Source organism: Mesoplodon mirus (genome assembly GCF_964341445.2).
Source record: "Mesoplodon mirus genome assembly, chromosome: 7".
Taxonomy (NCBI): domain Eukaryota; kingdom Metazoa; phylum Chordata; class Mammalia; order Artiodactyla; family Ziphiidae; genus Mesoplodon; species Mesoplodon mirus.
In genome coordinates this window covers 126,998,560-127,020,286 of record NC_138983.1, presented here as the reverse complement: position 1 = coordinate 127,020,286, position 21,727 = coordinate 126,998,560, and the positions used below count along the sequence as shown (strand labels likewise).

Here is a 21,727-nt window from a genome sequence, read left to right as displayed (position 1 = left end):
CATATTAATAAATAAGATTATCCACTCTAAGTGCTCCTACATACTAAATGCTCAACAATACATGTCCATTATTGTTAGCAATAACATGACAAAATATTTTTTAATGTTTTGCATTTCCCTTTTAACCAGAAGTGTCTCAGAAGAGGTGTCTCTGATTTCCCTTTTTAAAGCCAATTTTCACTTTCCTCTGGCAGGTTTTCATGATCAAATTTCCAAAATTCTTTTGTTTCTCTCCCTCTGACTCCCCAAATTAACTACGTCTGTAGTTTTGAAATATTTGTTCCTTACATCTTCATTCATTCATTCCTTCATTCATCCACACAATGAGCATTTTGAAAGTGACTGATTTATGCAATGCACTGAGCTGTGAAAAGCTTAAAAACTAATTAGACACAGACCCTGCCCTAAAGAAGCCCACAGTCTTCTTTAGCAAATAAAAACGCAGGAGAAGGAAGCAGCCACATAGCACAGGGAGGTCAGCTCGGTGCTTCGTGACCACCTAGAGGGGTGGGATAGGGAGGGTGGGAGGGAGATGCAAGAGTGAGGAGATATGGGGATATATGTATATGTATAGCTGATTCACTTTGTTATAAAGCAGAAATTAACACACCATTGTAAAGCAGTTATACTCCAATAAAGATGTTTTTTAAAAATGCAGGAGAATGGGTTATACCTGAATCTCAGATAATGAATAATTTGATAGTACTATAAGTTATGTCCCATGCAATGGGACACAGTGGAGGGGAAGGACTATAATGTAATATAAATACTATAAAAGGTCGTACAAAGTGTCCTGGGAATTTAGCTAAACTTCCGAGTTTGCCTAAAGTGTGATTGGACTGACTTAGTAGGAATTGCATACCCAATGCTCCTTGTCCTGAGGAAGACAGGCACACCATATTTCTGGATTGGAAGGCTAACTCTATGCGAACCGAAATTCATCCGTCAGCTTTGCCGCCCCCGGCCGCTAGATGCCGCCACAGACAAATTTATTGAAACCCTAGACAAACAGGATTCGAGCCCCTCTAGATCCTCCCTGGATCATCCCTCAATGCTGGAAGAGACTTAACACGCGAGTGGAGAAGGTCTCACGAGAGTGAAAGAAAGTCTCGCGATTTTTTCTTTTCTTTTCTTTTTTTTTTTTTTGCTTAGCGACTGACAACAGGCCGGTTGCTCCGAGTAGAAACCCTTGGCCTTCTTCCAAGTAGAAGTGGCCTGGCCTGAGATTGGAGTGAGACCCAAGCCCTAGGCTGGGGTTCTTTCCACATAGAGAAGACGGATTCAGAGGGGCTACAGGTAATTCGTACTCACCCTAGCAGAAAGAGAACTCTGTTTCTCCCTCCGTAGAGGAATAGAAAGGACTCCCCTTCCCTCTCCCCACCTCCCCTCCACCTCTTCCCATCTTCTTGACAACTGTTCTTTCCCTCCTTCCTTCACGCCATCACCAACCATCCTGTTTCCTTTACTCCCCAAGAAACTTAAGTGGATCCGACATACAAGACGGGGGTGGTGTGGTGGGGGCGAGGGTGATGCTTTCGGGATTATTGGGTGGGACCAAGAGACTGGAGTTTACCCTGTCTTCGGGGAACGCCCCTCCCTCCCAGGTAACCCCAGAGACAGAACTCTTTCTAGAGCCTCTACAGCCTCCCTTGAGAAGCTCCGGCCGCCTTGCGAAACTGATCGAACCGGAGGAGACAGCCATTATCTACAGACAAATACTGTTTTGCTCTTGCGCGGGTATCTTAACAGCTTTGGGGAGCTGCTTCAGAAGTTGGCTGTCGTTTCTCTCCACGATTCCCTCGTTCCTCAGCCGGCCTGCCAGCAGTTCCTAAATAAGGGCTGCAGCAGAATGACTGAACTGCTTGACCTGGGGCCAAGAAGCCTTAAGGAAAGTTTGAATGGGGGGTATGGTGAAGGTTTCAGGTAAAACTGGTGTCTTGGGTAAGGAAGAGGAACCAATGCTGGTTTGGAATCCACCTCCCCACAAAGTGCTTAATGTCCCGTGATAGGAGCTCTGTAATCATATTTCCTTTTGCTTAGACCAAGACCGTTGAAAACCAGACATATGATGAGCGTCTAGAGATTAACGACCCTGAAGAGGTTGCGAGTATTGATGCTCCAACCACAAGACACAAAGGTAAGAGAGGCATGAAGAGGAAAGAAAGAAATGGTTGGTTTTTTTCTCTTTGTTTTGTTTGTTTTGCAATTGTAAGTCAGCGGTTATTAAAAACAAACCAAAATTTGTAAAAAAAGAAAAAAAGTCATCTCCAAATAAACCATGAGAATCAAAACTGTTGATCTCATGTGAATGACATGTAGCTTAGAATGACATGTAGCTTAGAACTTAGCCCTATTTTCTTAGAAACAGAAACAAAACAATTGTCTATTACCACATGGAGAATACGTTTGACCCTGGTAGGTACCGCCTTGAGGGTTGCAAGATGGATTCATGATTGTCCCCAAGAATTTTCTATTTTCTATTAGCAGATGTTGGCTTTCAGAGTCAAGTTACTTGCCATTGCTTCTGTTTTCCAAATAGTTAAGGGGGGAGAAAACACAGCCACCCAGATTGCAGGATCTTCCATCAACCTAACCAGTGTTCCCCATCGCCATTTACTTCATGATAGTGTTCTGCCCACAGCCTGCCGGGGGTTCACGATTGTTTGTTTAATTTATCAAAACTCTTTTGCTCAGTTCTGAAGATGCTTCAGTTACCTATCCTTCACCTGCAATTCCAATTGAAACCTCAACAGAATATTTTTAGAGGACTTGACACCATCATTTGTTCAACATTTTTTGAATGCCTATTATCCCTCAGCCTTATGCTTGGCACTAGGTATACGGTTTTTTGTTTGTTTCTTTGTTTTGGTCGCGCCGCGTGGCTTGTGGGATTTGAGTTTCTCGACCAGGGATTGAACCCAGGTCTTCGGCAGGGAGAGCTCGGAGTCCTAACCACTGGACCGCCAGAGAATTCCCAGGTATACCGCATTAAAAGAGACATTGACCCTGCCATCCTGATGCCTGTAATTATGGGAGACGGATGCCAAATGAATAAAGAAACACAATTACAAATGTGTTAAGTGCATTGATGGAAGCAAAGAGTTTGATGTTATGGAGAATATTGGTGAGGAGTGGGATCTACTTTTGATGGAGGGTCAGGGAAGCCCTAAGGAGGTGATGGTTGAAACTGAAAGGTGAGGAGGATTTAGACACAGAGGAAAAATAGGCCAGGAAGAGGGAGCAGCTAGTGAAATGTGAAAAGGCCCTGAGGCCAGAAAGAACTTGGGTTAGTTTGAGGACTTGAAAGAGACGGGCATATGGTAGGAGAGAGTAACCTCAGAGGTAGTCAGGAGGTATAACAAGCAGGGCTTTAGAGGCCATACTGCTGTTATGCATGGCATGGACTGAAAGGTGCGAAGGTGAAAGCAAGGAGCCAGTTAGAAGGACTGTCGCCATGGCTGAGTTGAGGTGATAGTGGCTTGGATGTGGGGAGGAAGTTGAGAATAGAATTGGCAAATGGTAGAGGTACTGTTGTGGTAGAATCACTAAGACTTGCTGATGGATTGGATTTAGCTCTTGAGTTAGGAATCAGGGATGACATCCAGGGTTGTTTGTTTATTGTGGTAAACTTGCCTAATGTAAAATTTACCATTTTAACCATTTCGAGGTGTACAATTCAGTAGCATTAAGTACATTCGTGTTGTTGCGTAAGTATCTCTACTATTTCCAGAACTTTTTCATCATCCTGAACAGAGTTATTATTATTATTATTATTGTTATTATTTTTTTTTTTGCAGTACGTGGGCCTCTCACTGTTGTGGCCTCTCCCGTTGTGGAGCACAGGCTCCGGATGCGCAGGCTCAGAGGCCATGGCTCATGGGCCCAGCCGCTCCGCGGCATGTGGGATCCTCCCGGACCGGGGCACGAACCCGTGTCCCCTGCATCGGCAGGCAGACTCCCAACCACTGCGCCACCAGGGAAGCCCCCTGAACAGAGTTATTATTAAACAATAACTCTCCATTCCCCTTCCCTCCCCCCCACCCCCCAGCTGCTGGTAACCTCTATTCTACTTTGCCTCTATGAATTTACCTATTGTAGGTACTGCATAAGCAGAATCATACAGTGTTTGTCCTTTCCTGTCTGGCTTAATTCATGTAGCTTAATGTTTTCAAGGTTCATTCATGCTGCAGCATGTGTTAAATTTTCCTTCCTTTTTAAGGCTGAATAATATTCCATTGTTTGTATAACCACATTTTGTTTATCCATTTGTCTGTCAATGGACACTTGGGTGGTTTCCACCTTTTGGCAATTGTGAATATGTTGCTATGAACATTGGTGTACAAGTATCTGTTTGAGTCCCTGCTTTCAGTCTTTCGGTGTATGTATACCTAGACACTCAGGTGTTTTTTTGTTGTTGTTGTTGTGTTTTTTTGCGGTATGCGGGCCTCTCACTGTTGTGGCCTCTCCCGTTGCGGAGCACAGGCTCCGGACGCGCAGGCTCAGCGGCCATGGCTCACGGGCCCAGCCGCTCTGCGGCATGTGGGATCTTCCCGGACTGGCGGCACGAACCCGTGTCCCCAGCATCGGCAGGCAGACTCTCAACCACTGCACCACCAGGGAAGCCCTGTTTTTTTTTTTTTTAACCAGGTCATTGACCTACTTACTTTTTTGTTTTAAATTTTAATTAATTTTTAATTTTTTAATGCCTGTCATACGTATTTATTTATCTATTGAAGTATAGTTGATTTACAATGTTGTGTTACTTTCAGATATATTGCACACTAATTCCGTTTTATTTATTTATTTATTTATTTATTTATTTATTTATTTATTCATACATTCTTTTTCAGATTCTTTTCCCTTATAGGTTATTAGAAAATACTGAGTATAGTTCCCTGTGCTATATAGTAGGTCCTTGTTAGTTATCTGACACCCAGGTTTTTTGTTTTTGTTTTTTAATATTTATTTATTTGTTTTGGCTGTGCTGGGTCTTAGTTGCAGCATGTGAACTTTTAGCTGCTGCATGCAGGCTTCTTAGTTGCAGCATGCGGGATCTAGTTCCCTGACCGGGCGTTGAACTGGGGCCCTGTGTACTGGGAGCTCAGAGTCTTACCCACTGGACCACCAGGGGAGTCCCCTGACACCCAGGTTTTTGACTTGAGCACATTTATAATCTTGCCAGCTGTGGACATTATAATTTGTTTTCAGTTTAGGCAATTTAAAAGGCAGAAAAATGGTGTTCAGTGGGCATTCATCTGACTTAGAAATCATTGAACATGTTTTCATGCCAGTTAATAGTATCTTACATCTGGTTATGCTTTTAATTGTTCAGAATATTTTATTGCTTTTATCTTATAGACACTGATTCAGATTCATATTTGTGACTACTATTTGCCAGGAACTAGGACATTTCCTTCCACATAAAATTGTTTTCAGGGCTTCCCTGGTGGCGCAATGGTTGAGAGTCCGCCTGCTGATGCAGGGGACACGGGATCGTGCCCCGGTCCGGGAAGATCCCACATGCTGCAGAGCGGCTGGGCCCATGAGCCATGGCCGCTGAGCCTGCGCGTCTGGAGCCTGTACTCTGCAACGGGAGAGGCCGCAGCAGTGAGAGGCCCGCGTACCGCAAAAAAAAAAAAAAAAAAAAAAAAAAAATTGTTTTCAGTTGATTCTTACAACAATCCTGACTGAGAAATATTACTGACCCCATTTAGAAGTGGGAATACTGAGACTCAGAGAGGTTAAGTCATTTTGTCCACCTGATAGAGTTGTCCTGTAAACCCAGTCTTCTGACCATAAATCCAGCACTCCTTTTGCTTTACTAATTACTAACTAATTACTAACCTCATTTCACCAATATGTAAACTAAGGGCAGATTTTATGCTATATATGTAATGGCAGATAATCAGTTAGTATAATGTCTAACCTAATGCCTTAAGCATAGTAATACTTAGTAAGGGCTTCCTTGGTGGCGTAGTGGTTGAGAGTCCGCCTGCCGATGCAGGGGACACGGGTTCGTGCCCCGGTCTGGGAAGATCCCACATGCTGTGGAGCGGCTGGGCCCGTGAGCCATGGCCACTGAGCCTGTGCGTCCGGAGCCTGTGCTCTGCAACGGGAGAGGCCACAAGAGTGAGAGACGTGCGTACCGCAAAAAAAAAAAACAACTTAGTAAGTATATCTCAAATTGAATTGACAGAGCCATGACTAGAATTCAGTTTCCTGTCTTTCAGCTAGATATTCTTATAAACCCTGTTCCATAAAATGGTTAGAGCATAAAATATTATAAATGAAAAATATCTGTCTTTGAAAATCATTTTAACAACAACCTAGGGACTTCCCTGGTGGCAGAGTGGTTAAGACTCCACGCTCCCAATGCAGGGGGCCTGGGTTCGATCCCTGGTCAGGGAACTAGATCCCACATGCATGTCGCCACTAAGAGTTTGCATGCCACAACTAAGGAGCCCGCCTGCCACAACTAAGACCCAGCACAACAACCAAATAAGTATTTTTTTAAAAACCCAAAAAACAATAACCTAAAAGGAAAACTTTTCTTCCAAGGACTTCGTCGTTCCACCCATCTTCCTAACAAGACTATGGCTGACAACAGCAGTGATGAGTACAAAGAGGAAAATAACAAGGTGCAGTATAACCCACAGCTTCTTGTGAAATCTCTGCTTTGAATTTTTCGTAGTTAGTTTGAAATGACACTAGTTCAGTAACAAACATTTCTTAAATACTCACCTCCAGTGACTGGGTTCCTTTGAGCTCGTGGAGGACAGTCAAGAGCCAAGAGCATTAAGATTTTGACTCTCCTTCAGGAATAAAGCTTACTGTTATAGCTGATGTTTTGGTGAGAAATTTCATATAACACAGGCCAGTGTTTCACAAACTTTTCTGATCATAATAATCAACTGGGGTACTTATTAAAAAAAAAAAAAAACAGATAGGAATTCCCTGGTGGTCCAGTGGTTAGAACTCTGTGCTTCCACTGCAAGGGGCACGGGTTCGATCCCCTGGTCGGGGAACTAAGATCTCACATGCCGCGTGGCACGGCCAATAAATAAATAAGTAAATAAGTAAAAAAATAAAATTTTAAATTTACAAAAACATTTCCAGTCCCCACCCAGAACTGCCTAATCAGAATCTTGAAGGTAAAAGCCTGCAAATGTATATTTTGAGCAAGCACTCCAAGTAATTCTCATGATAAAGAAAGTTTGGAATGATTGACCCTGGCATTGGTTCACTGTCAACAGTTGTGATACTGCTAGTGGTTTGCGAAGGAGACTTTAGGTTTGAAGCCTTAAGGCCCAGATGTCACTTTGCTGTCATTCTGCGAACCAAGAGAATCACCGTTTCTGAAAGTGCGATGAAAAGATACCCACAGCTCTAGCCAGATACGGCCTTAACTTTGCACATGTGCACTGTCTAACAGCCCGTGTTTAGGCTTAGCACATGGTCCAATGGTTATGTTTTAATCGTCCTCCAAGAACAGGCATTTTGAAAACTCAGGTGAAGGAGAATATTTGAAGTAATGCAGAAAGCTGTAGTAACAGAGACGGATTTCATAGAAAGTCTAAAAGGTAATGTTTTAAGATAGCCCCACTTTGTGACTAGTGTGCTGTTTGACATCTTACCTACAAAGTAGTTTTTTGGCATCTTGTCTGTGGTATATAAAGTCTTCTCCCATAGGTCAGAGATTTTGCAAAGCACTACTTTGAAGAAGCAGACAAAAGAAAAGTGAACAATTTTCCTAAATTGACCTCCTAATTTTGTATATTCACCCTAAATTTTTCTAGTTTTCATCATGATGTAGTCAATATTCAAGGCTCATTTATCTTTCCAATTTAGTATGCACCCAGAATCAGCAGATAGGATCCACTTTTGAATAATCTTTGAGCTGACGATATTCTTAAACATCTCCCCTTGCCAGACTGCTTCCCATGTGACCAAGAATAATTTGGGCAGATTTTGAATTAGGAAAGAACACTGTGGGAGATTCTTACCAGTTGTATACCAATGAGGCATATTCTGCAACTGTGTCATCAGTCTCACATGTTACAGATGAGTTAAAATATATTTTTATCTATGTATAATAAATCTGTGTTATGCTTAGAGGAGAATGTAACCCAGAGAAGTTTTTGATGTCCTGTAATGTGTCACAGTTTTATATGTCAGTAGCTGCTTTAATGTAAAAGAAATGTTAAATAATTTAAAAAACTAGAACCAATCATCTCTTAACCTCAGTGTAAGCCATATGGCATATGGAAACCAAGCTTGAAAAACCTATTTTTAAAGGGGGCCAATTGGCCACCCTTTAGGTCCTAAGTGAGGGCATGCCACAGGCTCCAGGCCCTAGAGTCAAAGACATGGACCCTGTCCCAACTGCCCCGGCAAGCCCAAGCACCACCTTACCCCTTCTCGTCGGCTTGAGGGTGGGGTGGTGCATCTAGAACCAGAAGCCCAGAAAGGTAGGTCGTAATGCCAAGGACAGAAGAGTCTCTTATCTCAAGATATAATGTACAGTCATTGCATTTAACTTACGGGGGAAGGGAGGGGAACCATGCATAGGTCAGATACCCATTGAATGGAAAGGGAAAACCCACAGTCTCCGGAACTGCTGGTCAGAATCCAGGCCCGGGGTTGACTATGAACTTTCTTCTTTTGATAGTTACAAGCAGCTTACCCTGGGCAGTCTTGCAAATTAAATACTAGATTTCCTCCCTATGATCTTTGTGAGTATTAAGATTCCCTAAAGTGTGTCTTCCCTACTTCATCTTCCCCCATTTCTTCCCAAAATAACTATTATATTTAGAGTTGCTTTCTTCTTCAGAAGTCCCTCAGTTTTAGAGTTGGAGCTGACTGGTTAAAGTTTATGCAGAGTTCTCAGAATCTCCTAAGTAACAGGTAAAAGAGATATGTATTGGATAAAATTTATACCCAAGCCTCAAGCAGAGGAAGAGACCATGGTTATAGAAAGTGGGGACTCAGTTAGTAGCTAAGGAGGAGCAGAAGAAGGTTCTCGAGGCCCTTCTGGGGAGTGCTTCCTTCTCTTTCCAGTGAATTGGTGTCAGGTGGGAGGGTACTGGTTGGAGCACTAGGAGAGAACTGGGTAAAGGTACACTAAATTTCTCCTTACCTGGACCTTTCTATCTCCTGCCCTATCTCAGGAGAAAAAGAAGACCTCGCAGCTCACTCCTCAGCGGGGCTTTAGTGAAAACGATGATGATGACGACGATGATGACTCATCTGAAACTGATTCTGATGATGACGATAGTGATGATGAAGAGCACGGGGCCCCTCTGGAAGGGTGAGAAAAGCCCCCTTGCCAAGGAGGAAAACGCCTCCTTCAAAACACTGGACAGGAGGACGTCAGTGAGAAGTGAAATTCCAGCAGCTCTTTTGATCTCCTCTATTTAGGATTATCAGATGCTCAGAAACCCAGCGTAATGAGTTTTCCTTCTTTTTTGGCTCTACTGCCCGAATCCTGTGATGTCACTTGCACTATCGGAGACACTTGTGGGCTCAGGGATTTCATGAGGATTTGCTGAGTCAGTTTAACTGATGGTCTCTGACTCCAAGGAATTCACATTCTAGGGAAGAGAAGATAAATTTATACACATACGAAAGCATTTCTATTTGGCAAGGGAAACACACATGCACAGGAACATTTCAATTTTAGGCTCAGACCCTTTTAGGACGGGTAGAGAATAGGTGCATCCGGAACCCTGTATTGAGGCAAAATGTCCCTGCATGATGCTTCAGTAAAAATTCTCCTCACCATATTCCAGCTCTGGTGCTAGATTACTCATGACCCACCCCTGTAGGTTTTAATCAAAGTAGATTCTAAAGCCCATTCATTTAAAATACAATTAACTGGTGTAGCCAATCAGTAGAATTCTTTCTAGCCATTAAAAAGTATGAGGCAGCACTCTGTGCACTGTAAAGAACAATCTCCAAGGGACACTGTTACATTTTAAAAAGGCATAGAAGTCTTTATGCTGTGCTACCATGTGTATAAAACAAATATTACATAAGCTATCTCTAGGCTACCCTAGGAACTAATAATACTGATTACTCTTGGGAGGGGAACTTGGTGGCAAGGGAACAGGGGTGGAAGGGGACATAACTTTCCACTGAATACATTTTGTACCTTTTATTTCCTATCATGTGCATGCATACTTTATTCAATGAAGTAGTTTAGTAAAAATAAAAAGTTACCTTTGAATTATCCACCTGAAGGTAGACACTAAGTAAATTAGGCAAATGTTTAATACCAGACTGACTTTTCATGCTTCCCAGTTTACTTCATTATTCTGCTTCCATAAATTATAATCTGGGGAAATATAAACTATTTAGTTTTTTTGTTAAGCAACTCTTCCCAGAAGAACATTAAATAGCTTTCCTAGTCACTTATATACTTTGTCAATTCATTACATTTTACTTAATTATAGTCATTAATATGTACTCTACTACTTTTTTACTGTATACATTTCATGTATTAATACAAGTATTTTTAATAACTGTGGTATTCATCTTGACATATCTAACCATCTCTCAAGTGTTGGACATTTTGTTTCTAATTTTTTACTTTTATAAATAACACTGAAAAACATCTTTGTAAAAATTCCTTTTTTTCTTGGGGTAAACCGTTTTCATGTCAGAAATTAAGATCTCATTCCATCTTTTCTCTTCATCCCCTTCATTCAAAAAAAAAGGGAAAACAATTTCTGCTGCATTCTAAAATTTTTTAAAATTACGTTTTTGATTTTCTGTAGCTCTGTTCTTCATTGTCACAGATAGCTGAGAGCTAATTATAACCACTTTTAAAGTTACCTTGCAAGCTGCTCAGAAAAGGCAGATGTGGGTGGAGCAGAAACTAGGTCCAGAGTCATATGCCCTATGGCCAGAGTAACACCCGGGCTGAACCAGGGCTCAGCAACCCCTGCTCTTCTCTGGCTACCTTGAACCACATTTTCCTTTCCCCAGGGCCTATGATCCTGCAGGTTATGAGCATTTGCCAGTTTCTGCTGAGATTAAGGAACTCTTCCAGTACATCAGTAGGTGAGTACCAGGCCCTGCCACCATAATCCCCAGCCCTGCCTTGCCCTTTCCTTCCTCTAGTCTGAAACATGGCCATTCCCCTTAGGTTTTTTCAGCCTGAATAATAAAGTAAGTTTCTCTGACAGTCTCCACCTTCCCGTGGCAATATCTCCTAGGTATACACCTCAGTTGATTGACCTGGACCACAAACTGAAACCTTTCATTCCTGCTTTTATCCCAGCTGTCGGGGATATTGATGCATTCTTAAAGGTACAGTCAGAACATCCTAAAACTGACTCCTTAGGTGTTTCTTCTGACCCCTCTATCACTCTAACAGTTCCACTAATTTCCCTGACTAGCAATAGCTACCTTAATATATATTCTTCATTTCACTGGAGTTCTTAACTTGCTCTCAACTCCAAATTATACTCATTGATTATCTCATTAGGTGTTAAAAATTTGTCATATATCTGCCTCCTAATTATCCATGACTTCAGCTTTATATTTAAGGTCCTATAGATCATGTATTTTTTTCTAGGTAGTACTTTAGTACAGCATGATATACAGGCATGCTTTTTAATACTAGAAATAATGATGAACCAGAAGAGTTCTTCCTCTTCAGCTTATTGGAAGCAAGTGTACCTTTTTATATCCCTCCCATGGTTTTTTTCTCTGCTTTCTTACCTTTCTCCTAACCAGGTTCCACGTCCTGATGGAAAACCTGACAGCCTTGGCCTACTGGTATTGGATGAGCCTTCTACAAAGCAGTCGGACCCTACAGTGCTCTCACTTTGGTTAACAGAGAATTCCAAACAGCACAACGTCACAGTAAGATACTAGCCTAGCACAGGCCCTAGCTCCAGGGGGCCGAGAGTAGAAGCCTTGCTGGTATTTGAACAGTTGACTTACTGCCTATTAAAAGGGATGGCTATGGTTTCAACCAGCCCTGTTTTTTTTCAGTAACAGTTGTATTAAGATATAATTTACCTACCATGAAATTCACCCTTTTAAATTGTACAATTCAGTGACTTTTAGTATATTCACAGAGCTGTACAACCATCACCACTATTTAAGAACATTTTCATTATTCCAAAAAGAAACCCCTTGGGAATTCCCTGATGGTCCAGTGGTTAGGACTCAGCACTTTCACAGCGGTGAGCCTGAGTTCAATCCGTGGTGGGGGAACTAAGATCCCACAAGCTGTGAGGCAGGGCCAAAAACCAAAACAAAACAAAAAGAAACCCCATACCCATTAGTAGTCACTCCTCTCCTCATTTCCCCTGCTCTTAAACCCTGGTCACTACTTCATTCCCTTTTTTATGGCTGAATAATATTCCATTGTATGGACATACCATATTTTGTCTATCCACTTACCAGTTGTTTCCATTTCTGTTAATTCTGCATCTGTGAACATGTACAAGTTGTTGCATGCACATATATTGTTGTCTTGTGTATATAGGTAGGAGTGGGATTGCTGAGCCATATGGAAACTGTTTAATATTTTGAGGAACTGCTAAACTGTTTTCCAGAGTGGCTGAATCATTTTACAATCCCACCAGCAATGAATTAGAGTTCCAATTTCTCCACATCCTCGCCAACACTTGGTATTGTCTGTCTTTTTTATTCTAGCCATCCTAGTAGGTGTGAAATGGTATCTTATTGTGGTCATTTCTGTCCTGTTGACCTGCCCCCTTCCCCTGGCTACAGAAGATTTTATCAGGGTTTCCTATAATCTTCATTTGGCTCCTGGCAGGCTTCCCTTTTCAGCAGCTACCTTGAATACGAACAGCATATGATGAGCCACTCTGTAAAAACAAGAGTAAAAACATCCTTCAAGGGCTTCCCTGGTGGTGCAGTGGTTAAGAATCCACCTGCCAACACAGGGGACACGGCTCAAGCCCTGGTCCGGGAAGATCCCAGATGCCGCGGAGCAACTAAGACCGTGTGCCACAACTACTAAGCCTGCCCTCTAGAGCACGTGAGCCACAACTGCTGAGCCCGTGTGCCACAACTGCTGAGCCCGTGTGCCACAACTACTAAAGCCCACGTGCCTAGAGCCCATGCTCTGCAACAAGAGAAGCCAACGCAATGACAAACCTGTGCACCACAATGAAAGAGTAGCCTCCACTTGCCGCAACTAGAGAAAGCCCACGCACAGCAACAAAGACCCAACACAGCCAAAAATAAATAAATAAATTTATTTTTAAAAAAATTCTAGAAAAACAAACAAACGAACATCCTTCAGTGCCATCAGCCAGGCTTTCCCCTTATTTTTCTAGCAACATATGAAAGTAAAGAGCCTGGAAGATGCAGAAAAGAATCCCAAAGCCATTGACACATGGATTGAGAGCATCTCTGAATTACACCGCTCCAAGCCCCCTGCGACTGTGCACTACACCAGGTAAGAAATAGTACATTCTTCACTGTAGTAACCCATGGTAACCTTCACCACCTGTGAAGCCATTGCTTCTGAGAAGGGGGTCCCAAGGCTGGGACATATTTGAGATATATCAACCTGAGGATCTATGGATCCTGGCTGCTACTGGCTAACAGTACAGACATAAAGATTATGATTTATCTGGTATTATTACTTAGCCAGCTTCTCCAAACCCCAGGTCCTGGGTAAGTTTGGCCCACCCAGTCTATGTTTTCCTGAAATCCTAATGTGCCAGACTGAGAATCTCCCTTCAGTCTAGAATATCCTGATGCAGAGACTGCTGATACCGGCCCATGTTTTCTATTCACATTTACCTCTGTACTTGTAGGCCTATGCCCGATATTGACATGCTAATGCAGGAATGGTCTCCAGAGTTTGAAGAGCTTTTGGGAAAGGTGAGTGGAAGGTAGCAGGAGCTAAGGAAGTGTGGCATTCATTCTAGGGCCCAGTGTTTTCTCTCTTCTTGTATTACTATTATCATTAACTTTTAAATTGAAGTATAATACAAAATCATAAACATACACGTAAGTGTTGATTAACTTTCACCAACTGAACACCTTTGTGTAACCAACACATCAGATCAAAAAAACAGAACATCTCTGGCATCCTGGAAGCACCCTCAGGATTCCACCTCCCAACGTAACTATTTTCCTGACTTCTAATAGCACAGATTAGGTTTGCTTGGTTTTTTTGTTTTTGTTTGTTTTTTGGCCATGCCACATGGCTTGCAGGATCTCAGTTCCCCGACCAGGGATTGAACCTGGAATCAGTGAAAGCCTGGAATCCTAACCACTAGGCCACCAGGGAACTCCCTAGGTTTGCCAGTTTTGTATTTTATCTAAATATAATCATGTTCCTTTGTGTCTTATTTGCTCATCTATATTGTTCATCCATATGGAGAGTCATCCATATTGTTCATACATCATGGTTATATATTTGTTCTCACAACTGTATGGTATTCCATTGTTTGAATATATCCATTCTATGATAGCCATTTGGGTAGTTTCCAGTTGGGGGATATTGCAAATTACTCTGTAATATTAGTGTCCTATTACTATGAGTATGTACCTTTTGATGAACATATGTACTTTTTGTATTATCACTTTAGACTCCACCTTTTCCACAGAGGTGTATATGCTATTCTAAGAAGCTGAAGTCCTATTCATAATGATCCTAAATTTTTAAAAAGTGCCCAGGAATATATTTAATACGAAATTGTCAGGACTTTTTTGAAAACCAATTATAAAACTTTAGTGAAGGGCAGACACAAGCTCTGAGTGAATGAGGAGTCAAGCCATGTTCCTGGAAGGGAGGGGTCAGTCGCTCAGCACTGTCAGTCCTCCCCAGTTCACCGTGGAAATGGAAGGCCGTTTCAATTAGGATTTTAACTGCATTGTTTTAGAAACTGAAAATTCGGTAACAAAGTTTATCTGAGAGAATCAATTTTTAAGACTAATCATGAAAATTTTAGGGAAAAAATGAGGATTTGCCCTGTCAGACATTAGAAACACATTATAAAGCTGTAGTAAATAAAACAATAATGTACTGATTAGGAATAGAAATAGATCAGCAGCACATAACAATCCAGAAACAAACCCATGTAAATGTAGAAATTTGTTGTATAAGAAAGATGGTTATTTTAAATGATTAGAGGGACTTCCCTGGCGGTCCAGTGGTTAAGATTCCGCACTTCCAAAGCAAGGGGCGTGGGTTCAATCCTTGGTTGGGGAACTAAGATCCCACGTGCTGTGTGGCCAAAAGAAAAAAAAAAAAAAACATAGTTGGGAATTAAATGATTAGAGATAGGATGGGTTGTGATGAGATGATTGACCAGCCATTTGAGAAAAATTAAATAGATCTAAGCCTCAACCATATGCATACAGGAATTCCAAATGAATTAAACAGTTAAAACAAAAATAAAACTATATAGGACTTGCCTGGCGGTCCAATGGTTAAGACTCCACACTCTCAATGCAGGGGACACGGGTTCGAGCCCTGATCATGGAACTAAGATCCCGCATGCCACGTGTCGCGGCCAAGAAGAAAGAAAGTTACTTACATATATATGTGACAACATTACTGTCCAAGCAAAAAGCTCTTACATATCAAGAAAACTGAGCAAAGATGATAACAGGTCCTTCCTGGCCATGGTGTTTAAAATTGCTTCACCACGTTCCCCAAGCTCTTTCCCTGCTTTTTCTCCATGATACTTACCTTCTAACATATTGTATACCTTACTTATTTTGTCTTTTGTTTCTCCCTACTAAAATACAAGCTCCATGAAGACAGAGTTTTCGGTACATGTTTATTGAGAAATTGTTGTAAAAGCAAAGAATTTGAAAACAATCTCTTTTCTCACAGCATTTTAAAGCTATAGCTGAAGAAAACTGTCTGATTAGGGAATTGAATAGATAGGTTGTAGTACATCCATTCAGTGAAATACACAATGGAATATCGTTTGGCCTTATTTTGCTCTGATACAGAGAAATATCAATGACATGTTGTTACATGGAAAAAGGAAATTGCAGAACCATCTACTCTGATTTTTGTAAAAAGAGAACAAAAAATTTTTAAGAAGCCAGTGGTTTTTAAACTTACAATATTAGTTTAGATCTGGAGCCTACTGAGATGTCATGTCATTTTTTTCTGTTCCTGTGGTGTCCAAGGACCATTAGGCCTTCTAACACCAAGTAACTATAAATACTTGGCCATAACTGGGGTCCAGTTTCTTCTTCACAAGCACATACAGGAAGACTGCATGGCAGTATATTTTACTTATAAAATATTTTGGCCCTGTTATATCATATGCTACTTTGGTGGTTAATGAGTATAACCAATTCCATTTTACTGATCAGGGGGAAAACAAAAGGCACGTTGTATTATTTGCTAGGGCTGCCCTAACAAAGTGCCACAGACTGGGTGGCTTAAGCAACAGAAATTTGTTTTTTCACACTCTGGAAGCTAGAAGTTGGAGATCAAATTGTCAGCAGAGTTGATTTCTTTTAGACCCTTTCTCCTTGGCTGTCTCCTCCCTGTGTCTTCACATGGTCTTCCCTCTGTATGTGTCTAGGTCCTCATTTCCTCTTCTTATAAGGATTCCAGTCATACTGGATTAGGGTTCACCCTAATGACCTCATTTTAACTTCTCTTTTTTACAACCATATCTGCAAATATAGTCACATGGTCTGAGGCACTTAGAGGTTAGGACTTAAAACATACGAATTTTGGGGGAACACAATTCAGCCCATGTCACCCCTTATGCTCGGAGCTCTTTTCCTTCAGAGTGAGTGATGCTAGGACCACTGAAATTTCAGCCTTTTGACTCGCGTCCATCCCGTGCCCCTCCTAGGTGAGCCTGCCCACAGCAGAGATTGACTGCAGCCTGGCAGAGTACATAGACATGATCTGTGGTAAGCCCTTCCATCCCTTCCTTGACCCCATCTCTGGATAAATTCATTGTGGGCTGTTGAAAAGGCTGGTTTACTCTGAGTTACAGCCTTTACTTTAAGCCCGTTGTGGTATTTGGCAGCACGCGGGGGTGGTATTTGGGTTTATGTGACTACCTGCTGGGTATTTAACCCCCAGAGTTATAGTAACACATCCCATCTGGGAGGGGACTGGCCATCCTAGAAAGAAATGCCCCATAGCTTCCGGATTTTTGTTTATTTCTGCTCACGGGAGTTCTCGGTTTCAGCCATCCTAGACATCCCCATCTACAAGAGTCGGATTCAGTCCCTCCATCTGCTCTTTTCCCTCTACTCGGAATTCAAGAACTCACAGGTAAGACCAGCATTGGAGATTGACTTAAGCTGTAGTGAGGATTGCTGCTGTCGCCACTATTGTGGGTCTGCTGTGATTCTGTCCTGTGACAATGGAGGATGTCTCTGCCTGGAGTTACCATCACCCTTCCCCATAACGAAGGGAACTGCAAAGCAGGCAGGGGTGGGGCTTGTAAAGGAAGGGGAAGTAGAAGCAATGTGGGCCTTAGACAAGGCTAGGTGAGGATCTACAGTGGACACTCATTCTTACAGGAGAACCAAGTGGCCTAATGAATGGAAGCAGGAAGCAAGGTTAGTTCTTGCTAAAATGTAGTAACTAGTATGTCCCCAATCCTTCACGTTCCCTCTCTCTCCTCACAGCATTTTAAAGCTCTAGCTGAAGGCAAGAAAGCATTCACCCCTCCATCCAACTCCACCTCCCAAGCAGGAGATGCAGAGACGTTAACCTTCAGCTGAGACACCTCCCATGTCACTCTGTTTCAAGGCTGAGCTGGCTTCTCTGCCCCGTCTGAGAAGGAGGGATCACTGTCAGCCACTTGGCGGCCTTGCCTGCCTCACAGCTTGATTCGGAGACAGCGCACGTCTTACTGCTCTGCCAGAAAGCACTGCCCATGGTCGTTAAATGGCTAATGCCTGTGTCAGAGTTCCTTCCCATGGAAATTAATTATGCATCTACACTACTGTGGGGATGTGAGTTAGAAGCACTGGAATTCCTGGGATCCCAGGATGCTCAGGTGGGGAGGAAGGCTTAAAAGATGTTCTTTTGAGATAGCAATAGAATTATTTTCTTTCATTCTTAAAGTTAGTTGGCAAAGACTTTACAAATAAAATGCTCTTATCTTTCAGGTTATCCTGCTGTCCTTTAAATATGAAAGAGAGAAGGCAGACTGAGCATAGGCAGAGATAAGGAACTTGGCCTAGGAAGAGGCATTAAGTGAATAGCAGTTTAAGCAAATCAACTTTGTGAAATAAAATCAAACCCCAGTCCTCCAAGGTTGGCATTAGAGGGGAAACTTTTTTCTCCCAGAACTTATTTTTTCTGGGGGTCTCCCACCAGGTAGTGCTACCTGCCTTACAGGCTACCTGCCTGTCTAGCTCCAGACCTGTCTGTTTGTGGTCTCAGGGAGCCTAGCTAATGCAGTCACCCAGGTGTGGGATGATGGTGTCTTGGACTGGGTGGTAGTGGTAGAGATGGACAGATTCAGGAAATATTTTGGAGGTTTTATCAGCTAAGCTCCAGTCAGAAACCATACTAATTATTTCTAACAAAGGATGTTAAGTATGGGCAGTTGGTTACACAAGTTTTGGAAGGGCTGAAGAAACAAAAGGGAGAATGGAGAGTGCTGAAGGAACAAGAGGTTAAAGGGGAGTGTCCACTGCAGGGGCTGGAAACAGAAGAGCTGCCGCAGTGGCCGGGTTGGCCGAGCAGGTCTGAGACCCTCACCCCTACTACAGCCACCCTGGGCAAGGGCTGCTGCCTTTGGGCTCTCTCCCACCCTCTCCTAGCTTGCTGGTGCCTCCCACTGCCAGAAATTAACAGCTGGCAAGGGAATCTGGAAAATCGAGCAGCATAAAGTACAGAAGGGAAGGTGTGGGGTACGAGACAACAGATAACCAACCAGGAGAGGTGGAACCAACAGAACTTAGTGATAGAGCGAATGTGGGAGAGGGAAGAGAAGAAAGGGCGACTCCCAGGTTTTCTGGCTTGAGCAGCTGGGCGGGTAATGGAGCCAAGTACTGATATACGGGGCAAGAACTGGTCGGAGGGGAAAATTACAGTAAGATGCTACAGCCTAATACATACCCGAGAAACACGAAAAAGGAGGGGCATCGTTTCCTACAGACCCTTAAGCCAACTCTGATGTTCATCTCATGCTTAAACTTGAGCAGGAACATCTGAGCTCAGGCCTCACTTTGACACCATGTTGGGACCAGGTGCTCTTCTCTCAGCTGGATGCCATTAATGCTCACATTTCACTCAAGGAAAAAGAGAGGCAAAAACGTGATAGGAACTCAGATTCTCCATCAGGTTTTCAGGGAACAATCAGACTGCCTCCTTTGGCTAGAACCGAGACTCAGCACTAGTAAGTATAGTCGACTCGCGTTATTCACAGTAGCTATGTTCTATCAAGTCACCGCAGACACTGAATTAGCAAATACTGAACCACTGCTCCTGGGGGAAATATAAGGTACGGTTCCTGTGTGCCTCTGTCATAACATCATCAGCAACCATTGATTCATTGGACTCATAGCCACCAGCACTGTAAGTCATGCCATAATGAAGCTTATCTAACGCACTCTCTCTGTAAGGCACATGACAGCCTTACTACACTTCGTTAACTCTAGCCAGCACCGGATCTTTTTTTTTTTTTTTCAGTTGTGGCATGTGGGATCTAGTTCCCTGACCAGGGATCGAACCCAGGCCCCCTGCATCGGGAGCATGGGGTCTTAGCCACTGGACCATCAGGGAAGTCCCAGGGCGGCCATTTTAAACACTGAAACCACCACCACCAAGCAAAAAATGAGGCATTAGATAGACCTTGGATAGGGCACTCATTTAGAGTGTGAGAGCCGAAACCAGGAGGCAGGACGTCGCCTTGTTCAGCCTCAGCTGGGAAGGTACGTGTCGGGCGACTCATATTTTTCACTGCTCTAAGCATGTTTGCAAACGATTGTAAAAACACTGCAAGTAGCTATTTAGGATTACAGATAAATTTTAGTAAGTGAATTCACAAATACAGAATCTGCAAATAACGAGGGTCAGCTGTACTTCCTGCCGAAGTTACTGGCTGATGCGCAGGCCTGTAATGTTAGCCTGTCTCCCTACCCTAGCACGTCCACTGACCTCTCCAGTGAGCACTTCAGACACTGTTTCCATCGTGGGCTCCTCCTCCTCCACAATCTGAGGTTACTCTCTTTTGGCTACTTGATCTGTGGCCCTAGAAAAATAAGTTAACTTCTATGCCTCAGTTACTCTAGCTGTGAAACAGTTATAATAAACACTAACTTAACTCCTAGGCTTGTCCTATGGGTGAAAATATGTGAAAAGATTAAATGCCACAAAATGTAAGATCTAATAATTATGTTACTAAGTATAAATGTTTCACTTGGCCTTTTAGATTTTCCATTTGGCTATTCTCTCCCTGCCCGAGATTCTCGTTTTTCTAATTCCCCAGCGAAAGCCACAAAACCAGCCTGCTTGCCATGCTCTACACATGATTCATGAGTTCCCTCTTCTAACTAAACCTTTATGCAGTCTATTTTCCTGGCTTGAAGTGTCCCTCCCCTCTGCTATCCCAGGCTCTCAACATTTCTAAATAAACAAAAATTGAACACAAGTATTTACATTTGCATTCCCTCCTTTAACCTTCCTAAAATGACAGTATAGGAATTTTTTTTAAAGGTATAAACCAGCAAGGACAGATAATAGGAAAGAAAATGACTGTAGACCAGAGAGCAATACAATTTTGAAAGATGGACAAGTGGTAACAGATTTAGTGGGCAGGGGGAGGGGAAAAAACCTGATACTTGATTTCCAGTAGAGGAGAGGGACAGAGAAACCAATAAGTAGGCCATTTGACACTGCAGAATCCTGGAAAGGATCAGGAATCGAAAGTGTCAGATATTTCTGATGGCATGTGAGCAGGGAGGGGCTGCAGACAGGAGGATTGGCTGAAGGTTTGTAGAAAGATGGGATCCCCAGAACCTTCCCCATCTGTGCTGCCCACCTCCTTACCCTGACAGAAGATAGTCCCCTTTAAACCAAGGCGCCTCTGGCCATGAGAACACCAAGCAATTCTGAGGACAGGAATAAGGGGCCATATTTAAAATAAGAGGACAAAATAGAGGAATGAGCAATGAGACTCTCAGCCCTCTTCCGGCTTATCCCTCCAAAGCACAATATCGGAGGAGTCCTCCCTTGGGAAACTGATCAGCCAAAGAGAAAAGACCTAAAGATATTGACAGGGAGTCTTCAAGCTTATAGACTTATTTGGTCCCCCCTACCTACCATCAACTTCCATTCAGCTTGTGGGTATCTCATTCTTGTGTGTGTGTGTGTGTGTGTGTGTGTGTGTATGGGTGCGCAGGCATGCTTGCAACTCTCATTCTTAAATATGAATGTACAGTCACCAGGCATTTGAAGAAAGCCAGAAAAAGACAAAAATAGAACAAAGGATATCAGAGAAGCAAAGCAGGCAAGATATGAAAAAACTTTTTTTAACTATAATATTCATAGAGCAGTAGTTCTCAAGTTTGGTTGCATGTTAGAATCAACTGGATATATATATATATATATATTTATTTATTTATTTTTTTATCATTTTTAAAATATTTATTTATTTATTTGGTGCACCGGGTCTTAGTTGCAGCACGTGGGATCTTTAGTTGCGGCATGTGAACTCTTAGTTGCGGCATGTGGGATCTAGTTCCCTGACCAGGGATCGAACCCAGGCCCCCGGAATTGGGAGTG

At 42.6% G+C, this 21,727-nt stretch overlaps 1 protein-coding gene across 1 annotated transcript; it reads left to right on the top strand.

Moving 5' to 3' along the window:
• Positions 1 to 1,091: 1,091 nt before the first annotated feature.
• On the top strand, positions 1,092 to 18,106 carry IFT46 (intraflagellar transport 46). The gene is made up of 12 exons (XM_082626846.1): positions 1,092 to 1,296; positions 2,041 to 2,137; positions 6,559 to 6,638; positions 9,168 to 9,307; positions 10,987 to 11,061; positions 11,217 to 11,310; positions 11,740 to 11,868; positions 13,320 to 13,441; positions 13,806 to 13,872; positions 16,827 to 16,887; positions 17,172 to 17,257; positions 17,617 to 18,106. The coding sequence occupies exons 3-12, from the start codon at positions 6,594 to 6,596 to the stop codon at positions 17,710 to 17,712; spliced, it is 915 nt and encodes a 304-aa protein (XP_082482972.1). The 5' UTR covers positions 1,092 to 1,296; positions 2,041 to 2,137; positions 6,559 to 6,593; the 3' UTR covers positions 17,713 to 18,106.
• Positions 18,107 to 21,727: the final 3,621 nt, after the last annotated feature.

What these genes read in the sequence shown, in the direction of transcription:
- IFT46 (XM_082626846.1), top strand. Translation starts at nt 6,594, where the DNA reads ATGGCTGACAACAGCAGTGATGAGTACAAAGAGGAAAATAACAAG. An exon ending in CTCTTCCAGTACATCAGTAG is followed by an intron (nt 11,062 to 11,216) that starts GTGAGTACCAGG and finishes AATATCTCCTAG; the next exon opens with GTATACACCTCAGTTGATTG. An exon ending in TTGAAGAGCTTTTGGGAAAG is followed by an intron (nt 13,873 to 16,826) that starts GTGAGTGGAAGG and finishes TGCCCCTCCTAG; the next exon opens with GTGAGCCTGCCCACAGCAGA.